At 35.9% G+C, this 17039-nt stretch overlaps 1 protein-coding gene across 1 annotated transcript; it reads left to right on the top strand.

The window, feature by feature from the left end:
* The first annotated feature begins 5554 nt into the window (after positions 1-5554).
* LUM (lumican) lies at positions 5555-12821 on the top strand. The gene is made up of 3 exons (XM_007165905.2): positions 5555-5732; positions 8134-9018; positions 11983-12821. The coding sequence occupies exons 2-3, from the start codon at positions 8154-8156 to the stop codon at positions 12135-12137; spliced, it is 1020 nt and encodes a 339-aa protein (XP_007165967.1). The 5' UTR covers positions 5555-5732; positions 8134-8153; the 3' UTR covers positions 12138-12821.
* Positions 12822-17039: the final 4218 nt, after the last annotated feature.

A 17039-nucleotide genomic window follows, 5' to 3' on the forward strand; every position in this document is an offset into this window, starting at 1 on the left:
ACAAAATTAATGCAAAGAAATCTCTTGCATTCCTATACACTAATGATGAAAAATCTGAAAGAGAAATTATGGAAACACTCCCATTTACCATTGCAGCAAAAAGAATAAAATACCTAGGAATAAACCTACCTAGGGAGACAAAAGACCTGTATGCAGAAAACTATAAGACACTGATGAAAGAAATTAAGGATGATACCAACAGACGGAGAGATATACCATGTGCCTGGACTGGATGAATCAATATTGTGAAAATGACTATACTACCCAAAGCAATCTACAGATTCAATGCAATCCCTATCAAATTACCAATGGCATTTTTTACGGAACTAGAACAAATCATCTTAAAATTTGTATGGAGACACAAAAGACCCCGAATAGCCAAAACCGTCTTGAGGGAAAAAAACGGAGCTGGAGGAATCAGGCTCCCTGACTTCAGACTCTACTACAAAGCTACAGTAATCAAGACAATATGGTACTGGCACAAAAACAGAAACATAGATCAATGGAACAAGATAGAAAGCTCAGAGATAAACCCACACACATATGGTCAACTAATCTATGACAAAGGAGGCAAAGATATACAATGGAGAAAAGACAGTCTCTTCAATAAGTGGTGATGGGAAAACTGGACAGATACATGTAAAAAAATGAAATTAGAACACTCCCTAACACCATACACAAAAATAAACTCAAAATGGATTCGACACCTAAATGTAAGAGTGGACACTATAAAACTCTTAGAGGAAAACATAGGAAGAACACTCTTTGACATAAATCACAGCAAGATCTTTTTTGATCCACCTCCTAGAGTAATGGAGATAAAAACAAAAATAAACAAATGGGACCTAATGAAACTTCAAAGCTTTTGCACAGCAAAGGAAACCATAAACAAGACAAAAAGACAACCCTCAGAATGGGAGAAAATATTTGCAAATGAATCAATGGACAAAGGATTAATCTCCAAAATGTATAAACAGTTCATGGAGCTCAATATTAAAGAAACAAACAACCCAATCCAAAAATGGGCAGAAGACCTAAATAGACATTTCTCCAAAGAAGACATACAGATGGCCAAGAAGCACATGAAAAGCTGCTCAACATCACTAATTATTAGAGAAATGCAAATCAAAACTACAATGAAGTATCACCTCACACCAGTTAGAATGGGCATCATCAGAAAATCTACAAACAACAAATGCTGGAGAGGGTGTGGAGAAAAGGGAACCCTCTTGCACTGTTGGTAGGAATGTAAATTGATACAGCCACTATGGAGAACAGTATGGAGGTTCCTTAAAAAACTAAATATAGAATTACCATATGATCCATCAATCCCACTACTGGGCATATACCCAGAGAAAACCATAATTCAAAAAGACACATGCACCCCAATGTTCCTTGCAGCACTATTTACAGTAGCCAGGTCATGGAAGCAACCTAAATGCCCATCGACAGACAAATGGATAAAGAAGATGTGGTACATATACACAATGGAATATTATTCAGCCATAAAAAGGAACGAAATTGAGTCATTTGTTGGGACGCGGATGGATCTAGAGACTGTCATACAGAGTGAAGTAAGTCAGAAAGAGAAAAACAAATATCGTATATTAACGCATGTATGTGGAACCTAGGGAAATGGTACAGATGAGCCGGTTTGCAGGGCAGAAGTTGAGACACAGATGTAGAGAACAAACCTATGGACACCAAGGGGGAAAAACCGCGGTGGGGTGGGGATGGTGGTGTGCTGAATTGGGCGATTGGGATTGACATGTATACACTGATGTGTATAAAATTGATGACTAATAAGAACCTGCAATATAAACAAACAAACAAACAAACAAAACAACTAATACTAAACTTTCTTTGGGTTATTTGTATGGAAATATGTTAATATAAATGTTTCAGACATTACATGATAAAAAATGTAAAAAGAAATACATATATATATATATACATCCATATGTAAGGACTCTGCAGATGAAAGATAGTTCTATGGCTCATAAGAAATGCTAAAATTAAGAATGGTAAAAAGATTGATGTGAGGGGAGAAAATAAACTTCAAATCCACTCCTTTATTGTCTAATTTGAAAACATAAGCCACCTACTAAAATGGCATTTTCATTTAAAATGTGTCTATTGAGATAAGCAGAACAGACAGATTAGGCACAACCGATGTGAAGAATAAAATTCCATTGCATGTGACAGTGTTTTGCAAATTATAAGAGAAAGCAAGTGTTCATTGTAATATTAAAAAATAACAACTACATTATGGTACCTCTATATAATAGAATTTAATGCAGTTAATTAAAATGACACTAGAGAATAATATTTAATAATATATATAGAAAAGTATCCACAACTTACTGTTATATGAAAAAGATTATAAAACTATAAGCGTAGTGTTGTAATATTTTTGTGAAAACCGATGTCTGTTGGTTTGTGTGTGTACATAGTCACACCTTAAGAAAAGCACCAAAAGACAGTTATCTCTGGACTAGAATATATATTTTTATTTTTCCCCTCTAAGTATTCTCCAAATGGCTAAAATTCTTATTTTCTTATTTTCCTCTGCATTTTCTAAATATGCCAAAACACACAACTTTTATGTCATGTATAATAAGAAGAGAGCTGAGTTTGAAACCTCAATGTATAGAATGATAAAAATAGAACTTTCTCCTCTATTAGCAGGGAATTGTCATTATAGCTCATCCTATTCTATGCTCTGGGATGACTTCACTTTCATAGATGCACAGTTATATCTCACTGCATACACAGAGCTCTGGGGAACATGGCATGCCATCCAACCGCCACAAAGGGAAAACAATATTGCAGTTCATTTGGGTGGAGCACTCTTACCACATTATCTTTAGCTCTTCACATGAGAAAAAAAGACCAGCAGCATAACTTGGGGAATTGGTTTCAGAGAACCCATCATTAGATGATCTCGGAGATTCATCCCAAGTCTGTAGTTCTATGACTCTATGAATAATAACTAATAATAGCTATAAAATATTATGCATTTAAATGTATTAATCATTTATTTTAAGCCAAGTCCTACACCAATGGCTTTATACATGTGTCCTTTGATGCTCATATGTTTTCCTACAGAAATCATCACAGCCATTTTAAAGACGAAGACACTAAAGCTATCAAGATTACATACTTTTTTCATTTTCACTCCTGATAGGTTGCTTGAGAAAGTTTCTAATCTATATCTATGTTTCCACAAAGTCTGGACTGTTTACTACTTTCCGACTACTACTTTTCTGTCCTACTTTTCAGAATGCTTGTGACAGAGGGAACAGTCAAGTTGCAGTGAGCCTGGGGGCTTTGAGAAGTCCAAGGTTGGATTCAGAACCAGGTGGGTGAAACAGTCATAATGTTCCTCATCATCCTTGCTGGTCTCAAGTAACAGAGGGAATCCAGTTGATGGGCTGAGGGGGCAACTTAATCATTTTAACATGGATTCTGATGAAATCTCCAACATCCATTACCGCAAAGGACCTGATTTCCATTCACCAGTATGGAAAGCTCCAACCTCACCCAGAAGCTCTAACCTGTGCACATGGGCATGTGTGGGGATGTGAGCATGTGGTATACAAAGAAAGAAATGATTGCTTAGCTAACTTTTTTGCCATTTAAAAACTATTGCCTGGTTAATATTTAAGCCTTTTCTAAATGGCTAATAATATTGCCTAGAAAATATTTTAAACTGATTAACTACCTTGTCTCAGCTCCATCCCGTCCACCCTCTTCCCAGTGGGTGAAGATGCTCATGACTTTGTTCTTCCATTTACTTGTTAGGTGACTTTTAGTAAATTATTTAGACTTTCTGAGTCTCCATTTTTACTTCTTTGAAAATGTGAAAATAATACTCATGTGGATTTTAAAGCATGAAATTTAAACAGAAATATGTGAAAATTCTGAGAATAAAGCATAGAATAAAATAGATACACCATAAATATTAATTTCATTTCTTTCTAGTGGGCCCAAGCAATATGCTTTAAAATGTGCAACATTATCCAATTATTGGTCTCACAGAACTAATTTTATAGAAAAAGGTATATGTGGACAATATCAGTTTCACAATGAGTTAAATCCAACTTAATGCATTTAAACTTTATTACAGATACCACAACACATTTATTGCTCATAAAGAAAAATCCTTGGAATATATAGCTGGAATTTTTCACACAAAATCTCAGATTATAGAATTTGACACACAAGGTTAATGCTTAGAATTGTTTTAGCTGTCTCTTACAATGAGCCACTAATTATATGTGGTTGGTCTATTTGTCTTTTTTTTTCTTGATTTCTTCTAAGTTTATTCATGTCCTCTATTGTAAAACTGAGGCCTTTCTAAAATTTTCTTAAAGTGTTATGCTATGAATCACCTTACCATTCTATGAATTACTTTCAATAAGATTATCTTTTGTTTTTTTAACAGTTCTCTGACAAAAATGAGACATTTACACTAATATTAATTTTTCGGGCAAATGCATCAGTGGCCATGGAGATTAAATAACTTTCAACAGGTCTCATAGCTAAAAAGTGACATATTTAAGTTATTTTAAAATGGAAAAATCTTACAATGTGGCAACTTAAAGTATCTGATTCTAAGAGTCCTTATAAACATGAGGAAATGAAAATTTTGGAGAGAAAAAATCATATAAATAAAGCTGATACAATCACAAAATGAAATAGACAAGATATTGAGTAGATCTCTCATTTTCTAGAAGCATGCATCAGGAAATGATAAGGAAAGATATACCAAACCAGGCCTTTAGGAGATTACAACTTAGCATAATTTTTAGTTTTGAAAAAATATTGCTAGCATGCAAAGACAGAGTGAAAAATAATTACTTTGTGATATTTTTAGGATACATTTATTTCTTTCATGTTCTTTTATGTTTTTTGGCAATAAGCCATAGAATACTCTCCCCAAGTAAGGTTTTGGATGAATTCCTAAATTAAATCCACAAAATAAGAAACAGGCAGAATATTACTGATTGATTCCAGACCTGAAGAGCATAAAACGAGTCTGTTTAACATAAGTAAACTGGAAATGTTGTTGCTTATCACTTGTATCAGAGTATAAATGAAGCATTTAAATATTTTAGAAACTAATGTAAGCTTCCCCCTTGGCTAAAAATTAAGTTAGTCCAAGTAAATCAGTATAGATTTCACGAGTAATGAGCAAAAAGGATTCAACTCTTCTGAGTCTGCTCATTTGCATTTTCCTGAAATGGTTTACTCTGTTGATTTATGAGACCTTTAGATGAACATGATAGTTAGCTGAGAGAATTGCATTTAATTGTTGTCACAGCTATAGAAGTAAAGGGCTTTGTCAGAGAAATGTTCTCACTGGAGATGCCTCATTTGCAGCAGTACTCAATTTGGGATTAAAAGCTATGGTATTGGGGCTGGTGCAGCATGTATCTCTCTCTTATTCCATAGGGAGTGAGCTGGGCTGTCCTTGCTCCCCAAGTCCACCTGCACCTCGTTAGAGAACAGAATGTCTGCATGCCACACCACAAGATCCCCACAATGACATAACTCCATTCAGAGACTGGCGTGACTGGGCTGGGTTTCCCCCACTCAGCTCTTGTATCACTAAGAATCTGGCAGCCAGTTCCGTCCTGACAGAGTTTACAGCATATATTGGTGGATTCTTGTCCACCAAGCAGAGCATCTGCTTTAAGAATTAACGAAAGCAGTGTCGAGACAGTAAGGTAAGTGCTGTTTTAACTATAGCACTGGGGATGCTGACTGTTTGGGACGGTGTTTATTGTTAACAGGAACAGAAAAAATTCCAGAGCAACTTTGCCAATTGCTATTCAACAGCAAATCCACAGTTTTGAGCATTTACTTTCACATTTTGCTTAATATACTTTCCATGATTTATGGATTTGAGATACATTTTATACAGTCTATAATGCCTTACTTAGCTAAGGAAGTTATAAAAAGTTTCAAGGTTGGAATGAGAAAATTAGACACAGTGAAAAAGTATGGCATTTAAAATGTTTGCTATTTCATGCTAATTAGTTAAATATGTTAGTATTGTTAGAACCTAATTTTGGAGCAAAGAAGGGCCATTTCAATCAGTCATCAAAATATTTTGCAACAAGTATGTTGTTATAATTTGTTATAATTTGCCATAAACATTTTATGCTGTTATAAAATGTGAGCTAAAGGATTATTTATTTCTATTTTGTTAACTTTAAAGATTTGGATTGTGGATGTATGTCTTAAGAAACAGGAACGTGTTTTAAAGAAATTCTGGTAAATATGATTTACTTTTTGAAAAAAAAGTATTTTCTTCATAGCCACAGGTATTTGAAAAAACTGGGGGACAGTAAAGCATGGTTTTGCTTCATAATGGAGTCATTATACGGTTACAGATTCTCTTTGAATTCAGAGCCCTTGTTTTGACTCTGCCAAAAAATATGGAAGCATTTTCCATTACTATTCGCACTATAGTTCCCATGTCTAGTTTAGTGTATACTGAATTAAACTAAGGTGGAAGCTTATTAATGAAGTAAGAAAAATCTTTACAACATTAACATAACTGTAACTCATAAAGAATCCTATAATTACATTAGCACTATGTAATAGATCTCATGGCCAAGTCCTGTCAACTAAATTAAATGACTCCATCATAATCTTAGAGAATAATTTACAAAGAATCTGGCTACATTATGTCAGTTATAAGAGTGATTCTAACAACGTTTTTGAGTGTTTCATCTGCTAAAATAAAGTGCTTTATAATTCCAAGTTACAGCAAAGCAAAGATGTTTAAAATTCCTGATAGTAGAAAATCCTGCTTATCCCAAACTACCTAGATCCAAAAGCTTGTACCATGTTTCTCACAGGAAGAGATTTTATTTTATGGTATCCTCTGGAGTGTGGATACTGCTTCACATTAACAATTTCCCTCCCAGAGTTACCAATTGCTCAGCTATAACTCCTCATTCTACAAAAGCCCAACTCTTATATCCTATTTCCCTTTACCTAAATTGCTGACCCGGTGCTTCCCCAAGCGATTGAAATGTACTTCTTTGAACCTCACCTTAGAAAGAGGTTCATATGAGAAGATCACTGTTACAAATTGTTTTTAATTTATATTCTCAAATTTATCCTTTCCTACATGGCTCTTAATGCCACTGTTTAATACAGACTTTCCTCAGTTCCACATCTCTCCCACTTCCATTCAGTGAGAGCACAAAAATCCAGATAAGCAAACCCTGCCTTCTTAAATTTTGACATGAAGAATGTAGACAAATTGTGAGTGATTGAGAGAAAGAAAAACATTCATTCAAATCTTAGAAAAGAATATCATTCTCTACCAGTTAGACCTCTTTCTAGGTTTAAAAAATGTTTAGAGTTTGTGACATTTCCTTGATTAATAAACATTAATTTTACTAAAACTAATATACTAAATATTAATTTTCAAACACAGTTTTGTAATGTGCTTAAAAACATAGAATGTTAAACAAAAGGTGAAATAATATGCACACACCCCCACCAAGACTTCTGTTCCCCTTCCTCAGAATCAACAACCATAAAGACATTTTTAGAGGAACGTGCCACGACTGCCACCACGCCCCCTCCACACACACAGAAGAACAGCTTTCCTCCAGACAACATCACAGATTGCCCACGTTCTCAGTCAGGATCTACTTAATGAGACATTTCAATGATGTTGAATGGTGGGGTAGAGGGTACAATTTACAATTGTCTTCTCGTTTTCGTTTCTTCTGGTTTTGAAGGTATTCTGAAGCAGTGTTCTAACATGGTGGTTAATGGGCACCTCCCAGAAACCTCTTGCAGGAAGATATTTAATTAAGGAAGGACCTAGAGAGGTTGACTGGGACAGTTACGCCTGGCTCGCCCAGAAGGGGGCGCATGTGAATGCAATCTGCCCTGGAATCTGTTCACTTCCCCACCCATTGTAAACGTATATCCTTAACCTACTCCTCAAATGCAAATTAACAAGGCATCATTAGTGCAGTAAAAAAAAAAAGCACTATAAAATAATAAAATTCACATTTGCTAATGCATTTTCTTTCTTCTTAGTATACTTTTCCTGAAAGGATACTATTTTATAATAATACATGTTTCCACTTTATTTAGGATTCAAAGCATTTGCCAAAATGAATCTAGGTATGTTTCCTCTCCTCTTGGCATTAATTGGCTGTGCCAGCGGCAGCTACTATGAGGATTATGATTTCCCCCTATCTATTTATGGGAGATCATCACCAAACTGTGCACCAGAATGTAACTGCCCCGAAAGCTACCCAACGGCCATGTACTGCGATGAGCTGAAATTGAAAAGTGTGCCAATGGTGCCTCTTGGAATCAAGTACCTTTACCTTAGGAATAACCAGATTGACCATATTGATGATAAGGCCTTTGAAAACGTAACTGATCTGCAGTGGCTCATTCTAGATCATAACCTTCTAGAAAATTCCAAGATAAAAGGAAAAGTTTTCTCTAAACTGAAACAACTGAAGAAGCTGCATATAAATTACAACAATCTGACAGAATCTGTGGGTCCACTTCCCAAATCTCTGGTGGACCTGCAGCTCACTAACAACAAGATATCGAAGCTTGGCTCCTTTGACGGACTGGTTAACCTGACATTTATCCACCTTCAACACAATCAGCTGAAAGAAGATGCTGTTTCAGCTGCTTTTAAAGGTCTTAAGTCACTTGAATACCTTGACTTGAGCTTCAATCAGATGACCAAAATGCCTTCTGGTCTCCCAGTATCTCTTCTAACTCTCTACCTAGACAACAATAAGATCAGCAACATCCCTGATGAGTATTTCAAGCGTTTTAATGGATTGCAGTATCTGCGTTTGTCTCATAATGAACTTGCTGATAGTGGAATACCTGGAAATTCTTTTAATGTATCATCCTTGCTGGAGCTGGACCTCTCCTATAATAAACTTAAAAACATACCGACTGTCAATGAAAACCTTGAAAACTATTACCTGGAGGTCAATGAACTTGAAAGTAAGTAGAAAACTGTGCCTATGATTGATTGATGTTTCCTCGAGGTTTTAAATGCCTAAGTTGTGACACAAATACTGCATCTGGCTCCAGTTTAAAAAAATGAAAATGCCAACAAAATATTTCTCTAGAATATAGAATTCTAGCTGAGTTATTTATCCAATATCTGGCTTTGCTTTGGAGTGTCCAGATAAGAAACCATTAAGGTCATAGAATTTAAGCACTCATTTCTTCAAATTTAATACTCTGGGCTAATTAATCCTGCTGTGTTATCTCTTGATTTTTATCTGTTTATTATTTGCCTCCTTCATGACTTCGATTTGTGTCTACATTTATTTCTTGACAAGATGTAGCTGAGGGAGAAATCAACAAGTCCACAACCAGCAGAGGCTTTTACATCTCTCTCCTGCTTGTCCCCAGAGCAGCCCGTGTACACTCATGGCCTCCTCTGACATCTTTACTTGAGACTCAACATATTACTCTGCTATCATGACCATCATCTATCTCTGTTATCCCTGTTACGGTTGGTGTGTATGGTCTTCATGGTGTTCTTATGAAGACTGTGAGAAAGTTTAAGGAGGAATATGAAAAGGGTTTGGAATATTTTTTACTAGAATTACAAAGCCCCTTTTCTTATACACAACCCTTCACCTCATTTGATTTTCCCACAGTTTCTCCTTCCTTTCTCTTACTTCCATAGTTTATTTTTCATTTATCTGCTGGGTGGGAGTTTGACCTATTCCACTTGAGCTGCTTATGTACTCTTCTGGTCTCCTGGGACATTTTTCAATTTAAGCTATAAAGATTCAGATGGGAAACTGACATTCACCAATCCCTACCTCATTCTTTAATTGAAGTTGGAAGAAGAAAAAACCTATAATTCACAGATGAAGTTTTTAAAATGAAAACTCAGGTGGGAAACACTGATTCACATAGTAAATGATTTTATGTGCAAAATAATCTATTGAAATTGAACATCTTTATATTATAAAAGTTGGTTCCCTTGTCATACTGGGTAAGGATATTGACACTCTTATCAGAAAAAAAATTTTCAGTGTGCCTTATTAATATAATTCTGCAATAGTAATTCTGCAATAGTTTCATGTAACTCCTAGTAGGGTTGGGGTGTTCTCATGAAGGAGACCGTGACTGCCCACTCTGCAATGCCACGTGTTCTTTCTTGTGTCTGCAAAGCTTGTTTGTCTTATAATACACAGTCAAGCTATCAGAGCTAAACCCTTACAGCTGTTTCCAGGGGAAAATTCACTATGTGGCAATAGATGGTCCCACATTATAAACATTTGTGGTCAGGAGGAAGGATACTCAGACAGGCCAAAATGCTAATGGGATTTAAGACGTTTGAGGGCTGAAGAAATCCATTAGATTTGGTGGGTGGAGGTTAGCTGCAGGAGCAAGACTACCTCCTACTCTGAGACAAGAAAGGGGAGAGATACAGATGCAGGGGCATTTGAAGGTGGAAAAAACAGTTTTCATTGTATGAGTAAAAAAGGAGGAGCCAATGCAGGAGATGGGACAGATGGACTATGGGAGAAATGCCAGCAGCTGCTCAGTGCCTAGCTGAGACTGAAATCCCAATGCCCAGCACATATAGTCATTGGAACGTGAGTATTTACCTTTCTCCCTTCCTTATCCTTGACATTTAGGTTTACATATTTCAGGAATTCTTGCCGTGTGACTTTGCATGTGTGTCTTCAACTTAGTTTATCTTTCTGCATAATAACTATGCATACCAATTGCCCACTTTCTCTTAAGATAAAAAGAGTCTCTTAATGTTTTTCTAATATTAGGAAATACCCAGCCAAAACCAATTTGTCATATTTCAAACTTGCAACCTTAAGCATTAAGCTAGTCACAGATCTTCCTAGTGTAAAGCAATTTAGAAAACAGAAAAAATTAAAAGGACACCAATAATTCTTTAGTACATAGTATGTGCTAGCACTGTGTGAAGTGCTTTACATACCTTAATTAATGTAACCTTAATGCCACACAGTGTGATAGATATATCTAAAAAGAAGATCTGATAAATGTCTCAGATGGTAAACGACAGAGGTAAAAAACTAATATAGACCAAAACCCATGTTTTTTCCATTGTTCCATACTTCAGAAGCAGATACCATAACCAAGAACCCTGGAATTTGACAGATGAGTTATTTAAGACAACATCTTAGAGGAAAGGACTGCAGTGTGTTTGGGCTTCCACTGAAGTCTTTGTTAGCTAGAGTTGAAGAATGAAAGAAAATAATACTATACAGGACCAGATAACGTTAATCTGAAATAGACTTGGGCAACCATAGGCAGTTTCTATATACATACACAGACCATGCTATCCAGTAAACTTTAGTGTCCATTAAAAATTAAATCAGTTGTTCATTTGTGGCAGCTTTTTGACCACAGAAGAAAAGGGCATGAGCTGAGATGGTGGACATTCCATGATTTGGTTTTTGCTTTGGAGTTTTGAATCTTTGTCATGAAGTGCGGTTGTTGGAAAACTGTTTAGAGTTCATCTATTTAACCCCTTTTATTTTAAGAGGCAAAAACCCAGAATACTTACACTGGTGAGATTGCTCATATAACAGCACCAATCTTAGGTTTCCTCAGGCTAGACTTAATATTTCAAACTAAAGCTTAGACAATATGACACACTCACTGAGTGTCCTTCTATAAGAAAGTATTTCTAAATCAAGAACTTAAATAAGTTCTCTTCCTTGAAACATTTCATTAAATCTTCTGACCTACCATAAGTATTCTTTACTAAATATTGCTGGGCTATTTGGTAGTCTGAAATATTCCTTTAGTAGTTCCAAATTCAAAGATACATCAAATAAGTGGGAAAAAGTTTTATTGGATATTATTATAGATTTGAAAGTTTTTAAAAATGATGGTTTCAAGCCCATGTACTAAAAAAAAAAAAAAAAGATTGAAGTGTTTCATTCTTTAATTTTCCAGAGTTTGAAGTAAAGAGCTTCTGTAAGATCCTGGGACCATTATCCTACTCCAAGATCAAACATTTGCGTTTGGATGGCAATCGCATCACCCAAACCAGTCTGCCACCTGATATGTATGAATGTCTACGTGTAGCAAATGAGATCACCGTTAATTGATATCTACTAATTCCAATTATACTGAGATATATCCTGAAACAGCAGTTTATGGTTATGTTTATTTGTGTGTCAGTTTTTATAGTATTCATTTTTTGTTGCTGTTTATTACTTCCATAAATTTCAAATTCTGAGGGAAAATGTTTTGTAAACATTTTACTACTTTTTTAAAAGAAAAGATGAAAGGCAGGCCTGTTTCATCACAAGTACAGACACACACACACACACACACAGACAATAAAATTAATGCTTTATTTGTAAATTTAGTGTTTTTTTTCCTATCTCCTGTCAAATGATGTGAAAAGCTTTTTACTGGTTTTGTGGAAGTCAGCCAAGTTTTATAATTTCTAAACCTTAACTTAATGTGCCAAAAAGCATGGATTACATGCATATGGATGTTTACTGTCTTGAAGCAAATTATCTCAATGTTCAAATTTCAGTGTTCAAATTTGTTTAGCTGAAAAATAGATGGTAAATTTTGAGACAAATGATCTTGCAAATTAGACAAAATTCATGAAACCACATACAATTAAAGCAGTATTTTTAGTGTTAGGAATATATACTTACCTAATGAAACTTTTCTTTCCTAGAATTATTTTTCACTCTAAGTCATATGTATGTTTCTTTTTGATTATTTGCATGTTATGTTTAACAAGCTAATAGCAAAATAAAACATAGCAAATGGGGTCACTGTGTTTGACTTCTTGTGAAATTCATATCTCTCCTATAAAAAATAGATAAAATAATAGATTAGAATTTAAAAAAAATCTCTAGCCTGAAATATTTTCCTTATGTTAAATAGAATTTTTCATTAACTAAATTATCTGCTTCTAGCATCCACCTGTAAAGAGTTTTAAAACACATCTTACAACATGTACTTAAAAGTGTGCAGATCCCAATTGTGTCCTACAGTTCAACTCAGTTCTGACGGTATGGGCCTGGAGATAGTGTCAGATTGTACAGGTTAAGGGTTCAGTCCTACAAGACTGCCCTCCCTCCCCACTTCAGATGCCAGTTGAAAGCCCAGATTGTTACCTCCACTTCTGACCAACAAGCTATACATCAGAGGTTCCCAAGACCCTGTCCTGGACTTGAGGAATTTGCTGGAGCAGCTCACAGAACAGGAAAACTCTTTACTCACTAGATTATTCATTTATTATAAAATGCTACAACTCGGGGGGGACTTCCTTGGTGGTCCCGTGGTGAAGAATCCACCTTGCAATGCAGGGGACACGGGTTTGATCCCTGGTCGGGGAACTAAGATTCCCACATGCGGCTGTGCAACTAAGCACGCGCGCCACAACTGCTGAGCCCACGCGCCTCAACTAGAGAGCCTGCGTGCCGCAAACTACAGAGCCCACGTGCCCTGGAGCCTGTGTGCCACAGCTAGAGAAGAGAAAAAATACCCGCACGCCACAACTAGAGAGAAGCCCATGTGTCACAATGAAAGATCCCGCTTGCCGCAACTAAGTCTCAACGCAACACTCCCCAAAAAATAAATAAATGAAATAAAATGATACAACTCAGGAACAGCCAGATAGAAGAGATGCAAGGCAAGGTATGGGGAAAGGGTGCTGAGCTTCCATGCCCTCTCCAAGCACGCCACCCTCCCCAAATCTCTACGGGTTCACCAATCAGAAAGCCCTCTGAATCTTGTCCTTTGGGTTTTTATGGAGGCTTCATTTCATAGCCATGACTGATTAAACAGTCATTGGCCATTGGCAATTGAACTCAATCTCCAGCACCTCTGCCCTCCCAGGAGGTGAGGGGGAGCAAATGAAAGTTCAGACACTGTAATCACCGGTTGGATCTCTTGGCAACAAGCCCCCTCAATCCTTAGGTTACCTAAGAGCTTCCCAAAATCACCTCATTAACATAACAAAAGACACCTTATTGCTCTTATTCAGGAAGTTTCAAAGGCTTTAGGAGTTGTGAGTGAGAAACCTTAGACAAAGACCAAATATATATATAAGAAGTATATTTTGATCATCTGAATGACCAAATATATATTACTTATAAATCACAATATTACAGTATTTAAATCTCACAACTTCCTTGGATATTTGTCATTATTTCCATTCCTGTTGGTTTTACAGATTTATACGCAATGATATTATATCAAATAAAAAGCAGCTGTAAGATCTCAGCAGTCACTAGTTGGTTGTAAGCAAAAATGGCAGATAACTCCCAGGACAGAAAATGTTGAACGTATATAAAAGTTTCAGAAAATAAGATTTAAAATATCACTTTATATTGAAGCCACTATATTTGTAACATAACGTTAGGATTTATAATACAGAAAAAGTATATCCAGGATTCTATACAATGGAAAATAGTAAGGCATATAATTTATAACTTCTACCTACCTAGTTAACAATAAAGCATATGTCTGGAGCCAAATGTTGTTCAGTCAACTATACTCATCCCTGTATGAGCATATATATAGTCTCAAATGTGTCTAAAAGAAAGACATCATCTCTCTCAAGTATAATATGTTTTAACAGAACATTTTTAGTGAACTCTATCTTGTGGTAAAATGGCCTATCATCAAAGGACCATTATCAGTTAAGACAGCACTGACTGGCTGATGTGTGACATGTATATTATGTAATTCTGAAAACAGCAATTTCCCTTGTAGTTAATGTTTGGTTGACAAGGACCAAATTAAGCACAAAGTCGCACTTCTTGCAGAAGCATCTGAGGAAGACACTAGTTAGATACTGTTTGGGGACAGTTCCTCTTTCTAGCGGCCAGACCCCATCTCTCCAGGGCAGAGCTGGAGAAGAGAAGATACTGTTTGCTCTTTCACTCACTGTGACAGCCTTAGGGAGGAAAGGATATTGAAGATTCCTTATCTGCTCTTCTCTCATCCCTCCCACTCCCACCCCAGTTATGGTAATGTTTTCCAACATTTCAAGTGTATAATCAGCATGTTGAAATGATTTTGTAAATGCAGATTACCAAACACAGTGCCCCAGATATACAGACCCAATACGTTATGCAACATAGGATTCCACATTTTTAAAGAATGTAAGAATAAGTGATTCTTATACTGGTGGTCAGCAATACACATTTTTAAAAACTCCAACTTAGTGTGATCCAGCCATTGAAATCCCAAACAGTTAAAAAGCAGAAACATCCTTTTCTTTAGGGAAGCAGAATAGAAAGAAGCATGTCATTTGCAGTACATATACATGAGAAAAAATATTATTTTTCCTGTATTCTAATTTATTTAAGCTAACTTCATGAAGATAACATGTACCACTTCTGCCACCCAACTAACTCAAGAGTTGCTTCACAGATACTTCTTGCCTGTCTATGCTCTTTTCTCTCCAAGAAAAGGTACTCCATCAAGGGAGGATTTACTTTGATTAAATGTTCAAGAAGGTACCTAGGGGAAATGGTCAAAACAGGGTGAATTTAAAGCAAGAACTTCTCTTGGCTATCTCACTAACAATGATTCTGATTTTGTCTCCTTCTGGATAAACAACCCCATGAATGGATTAAAGCAATGATGCATGTGGATTATTAGTTTTTACTAAGATGGATTCACTGGAGACTTAACTATCGACCCTGATTTGGCGCAGGGAGGTGGGGAGCAGGGGGAATGGAAAATGAGAAAGTCCTTCAACATCTCCATTTGAAAATCAAGGCTAAGTTATGCTTTTATAGTGAAGGAGAACTATGATGTCCTTGGGTTTTGAGGTTTGTGAGGAATTATCATGCCCTAATAAGTACAAAACTACAGATGGAAGACAGACCACTGAATGAGCCAGAGGAATGTTGATTTCTTAGTTAAAAGTTCTCCAACCAGTAATAGCTGTTTTCAGAAATACTGGAGAATTTAAAAGGTTGGTTTTACAAAGGACTGTGAATTTTTTTCCTTGTGATTTTTTAAGTTCTGGGTTCTGGTTTTTTCTATAGCAGTAATTTTATCATAATGATGACCTTAGATTTTTCTTTGGTTGGATTTTCCAACTTGTTTAACATTTTACTCTCAAGTAAAAGAAAATGCTCATTTGAGTTAAAGTGAACTCTAAAGCAACTTTACTACCAGGAACTAAAGGTGTATATAAAATAATAATGTTATAAAATTTAAAGTAGACATGCTATAAGTATATGAAATAAACAGAAATGAATTTTTAAAATATCTAACTAGGTATTTTTATTCATTCACTCATGCATTCAGTAGATTTTGTTTCCTAGTAAGATATAAAAAATTGAACTACAACACATTTAGGGAAAAGTAGAAATTTAGGCAACATAAGAAGAGTGAGGTCTCATGCATTTTTAGCTCACTTTAACCCCTGGTTTACACTCCTACTGTGTAGTAACTCCTCTTTCACATTTTGATTGACCTAAAGAGTATCACCTATATGTTTGTCTTGTCCCCTTAAAGTGTAACTGCTGTTCTATAAAAGAGAATACATTCTATGTTTTAAAAATATTCAAGAGCTTTAGCCACCTTATCTATGAATTATGTCTCAAATAAACCTCTCTCTATTCCCACTACCACTGCTTTATTTTATAATTTGCTCAATTTTCATCTAGATTTCTAAAGATTCTCATGTTTTGCTTAACTTCATCATCCACAATGTTACCAGAGTGAGTTTTTCTAATATATAAACCGGGTCCTTCATTATTTCCTTGCTTAAAATGACTCAATGATGCACCATCATTTTCAGGATGAGACTCAGGCTCCACAAGACAGCATACTAGTCACCTGGGATATCAAATGTCCTGTTTGATCTGGTCCTTGGTTACCTTTACAGCCTCATCTCTTACCAGGCTTGCCAGGTCCCACTGGCACCGTGTTAAATCACTTGATGCTGCAACCATATTTACCATTTTGCAGCTGGTTTTGCTCTGGTGTCTATGAAAACTCTGTCTTTTCTTCCTGGGATC

Source organism: Balaenoptera acutorostrata, chromosome 11, assembly GCF_949987535.1.
Source record: "Balaenoptera acutorostrata chromosome 11, mBalAcu1.1, whole genome shotgun sequence".
NCBI lineage: Eukaryota > Metazoa > Chordata > Mammalia > Artiodactyla > Balaenopteridae > Balaenoptera > Balaenoptera acutorostrata.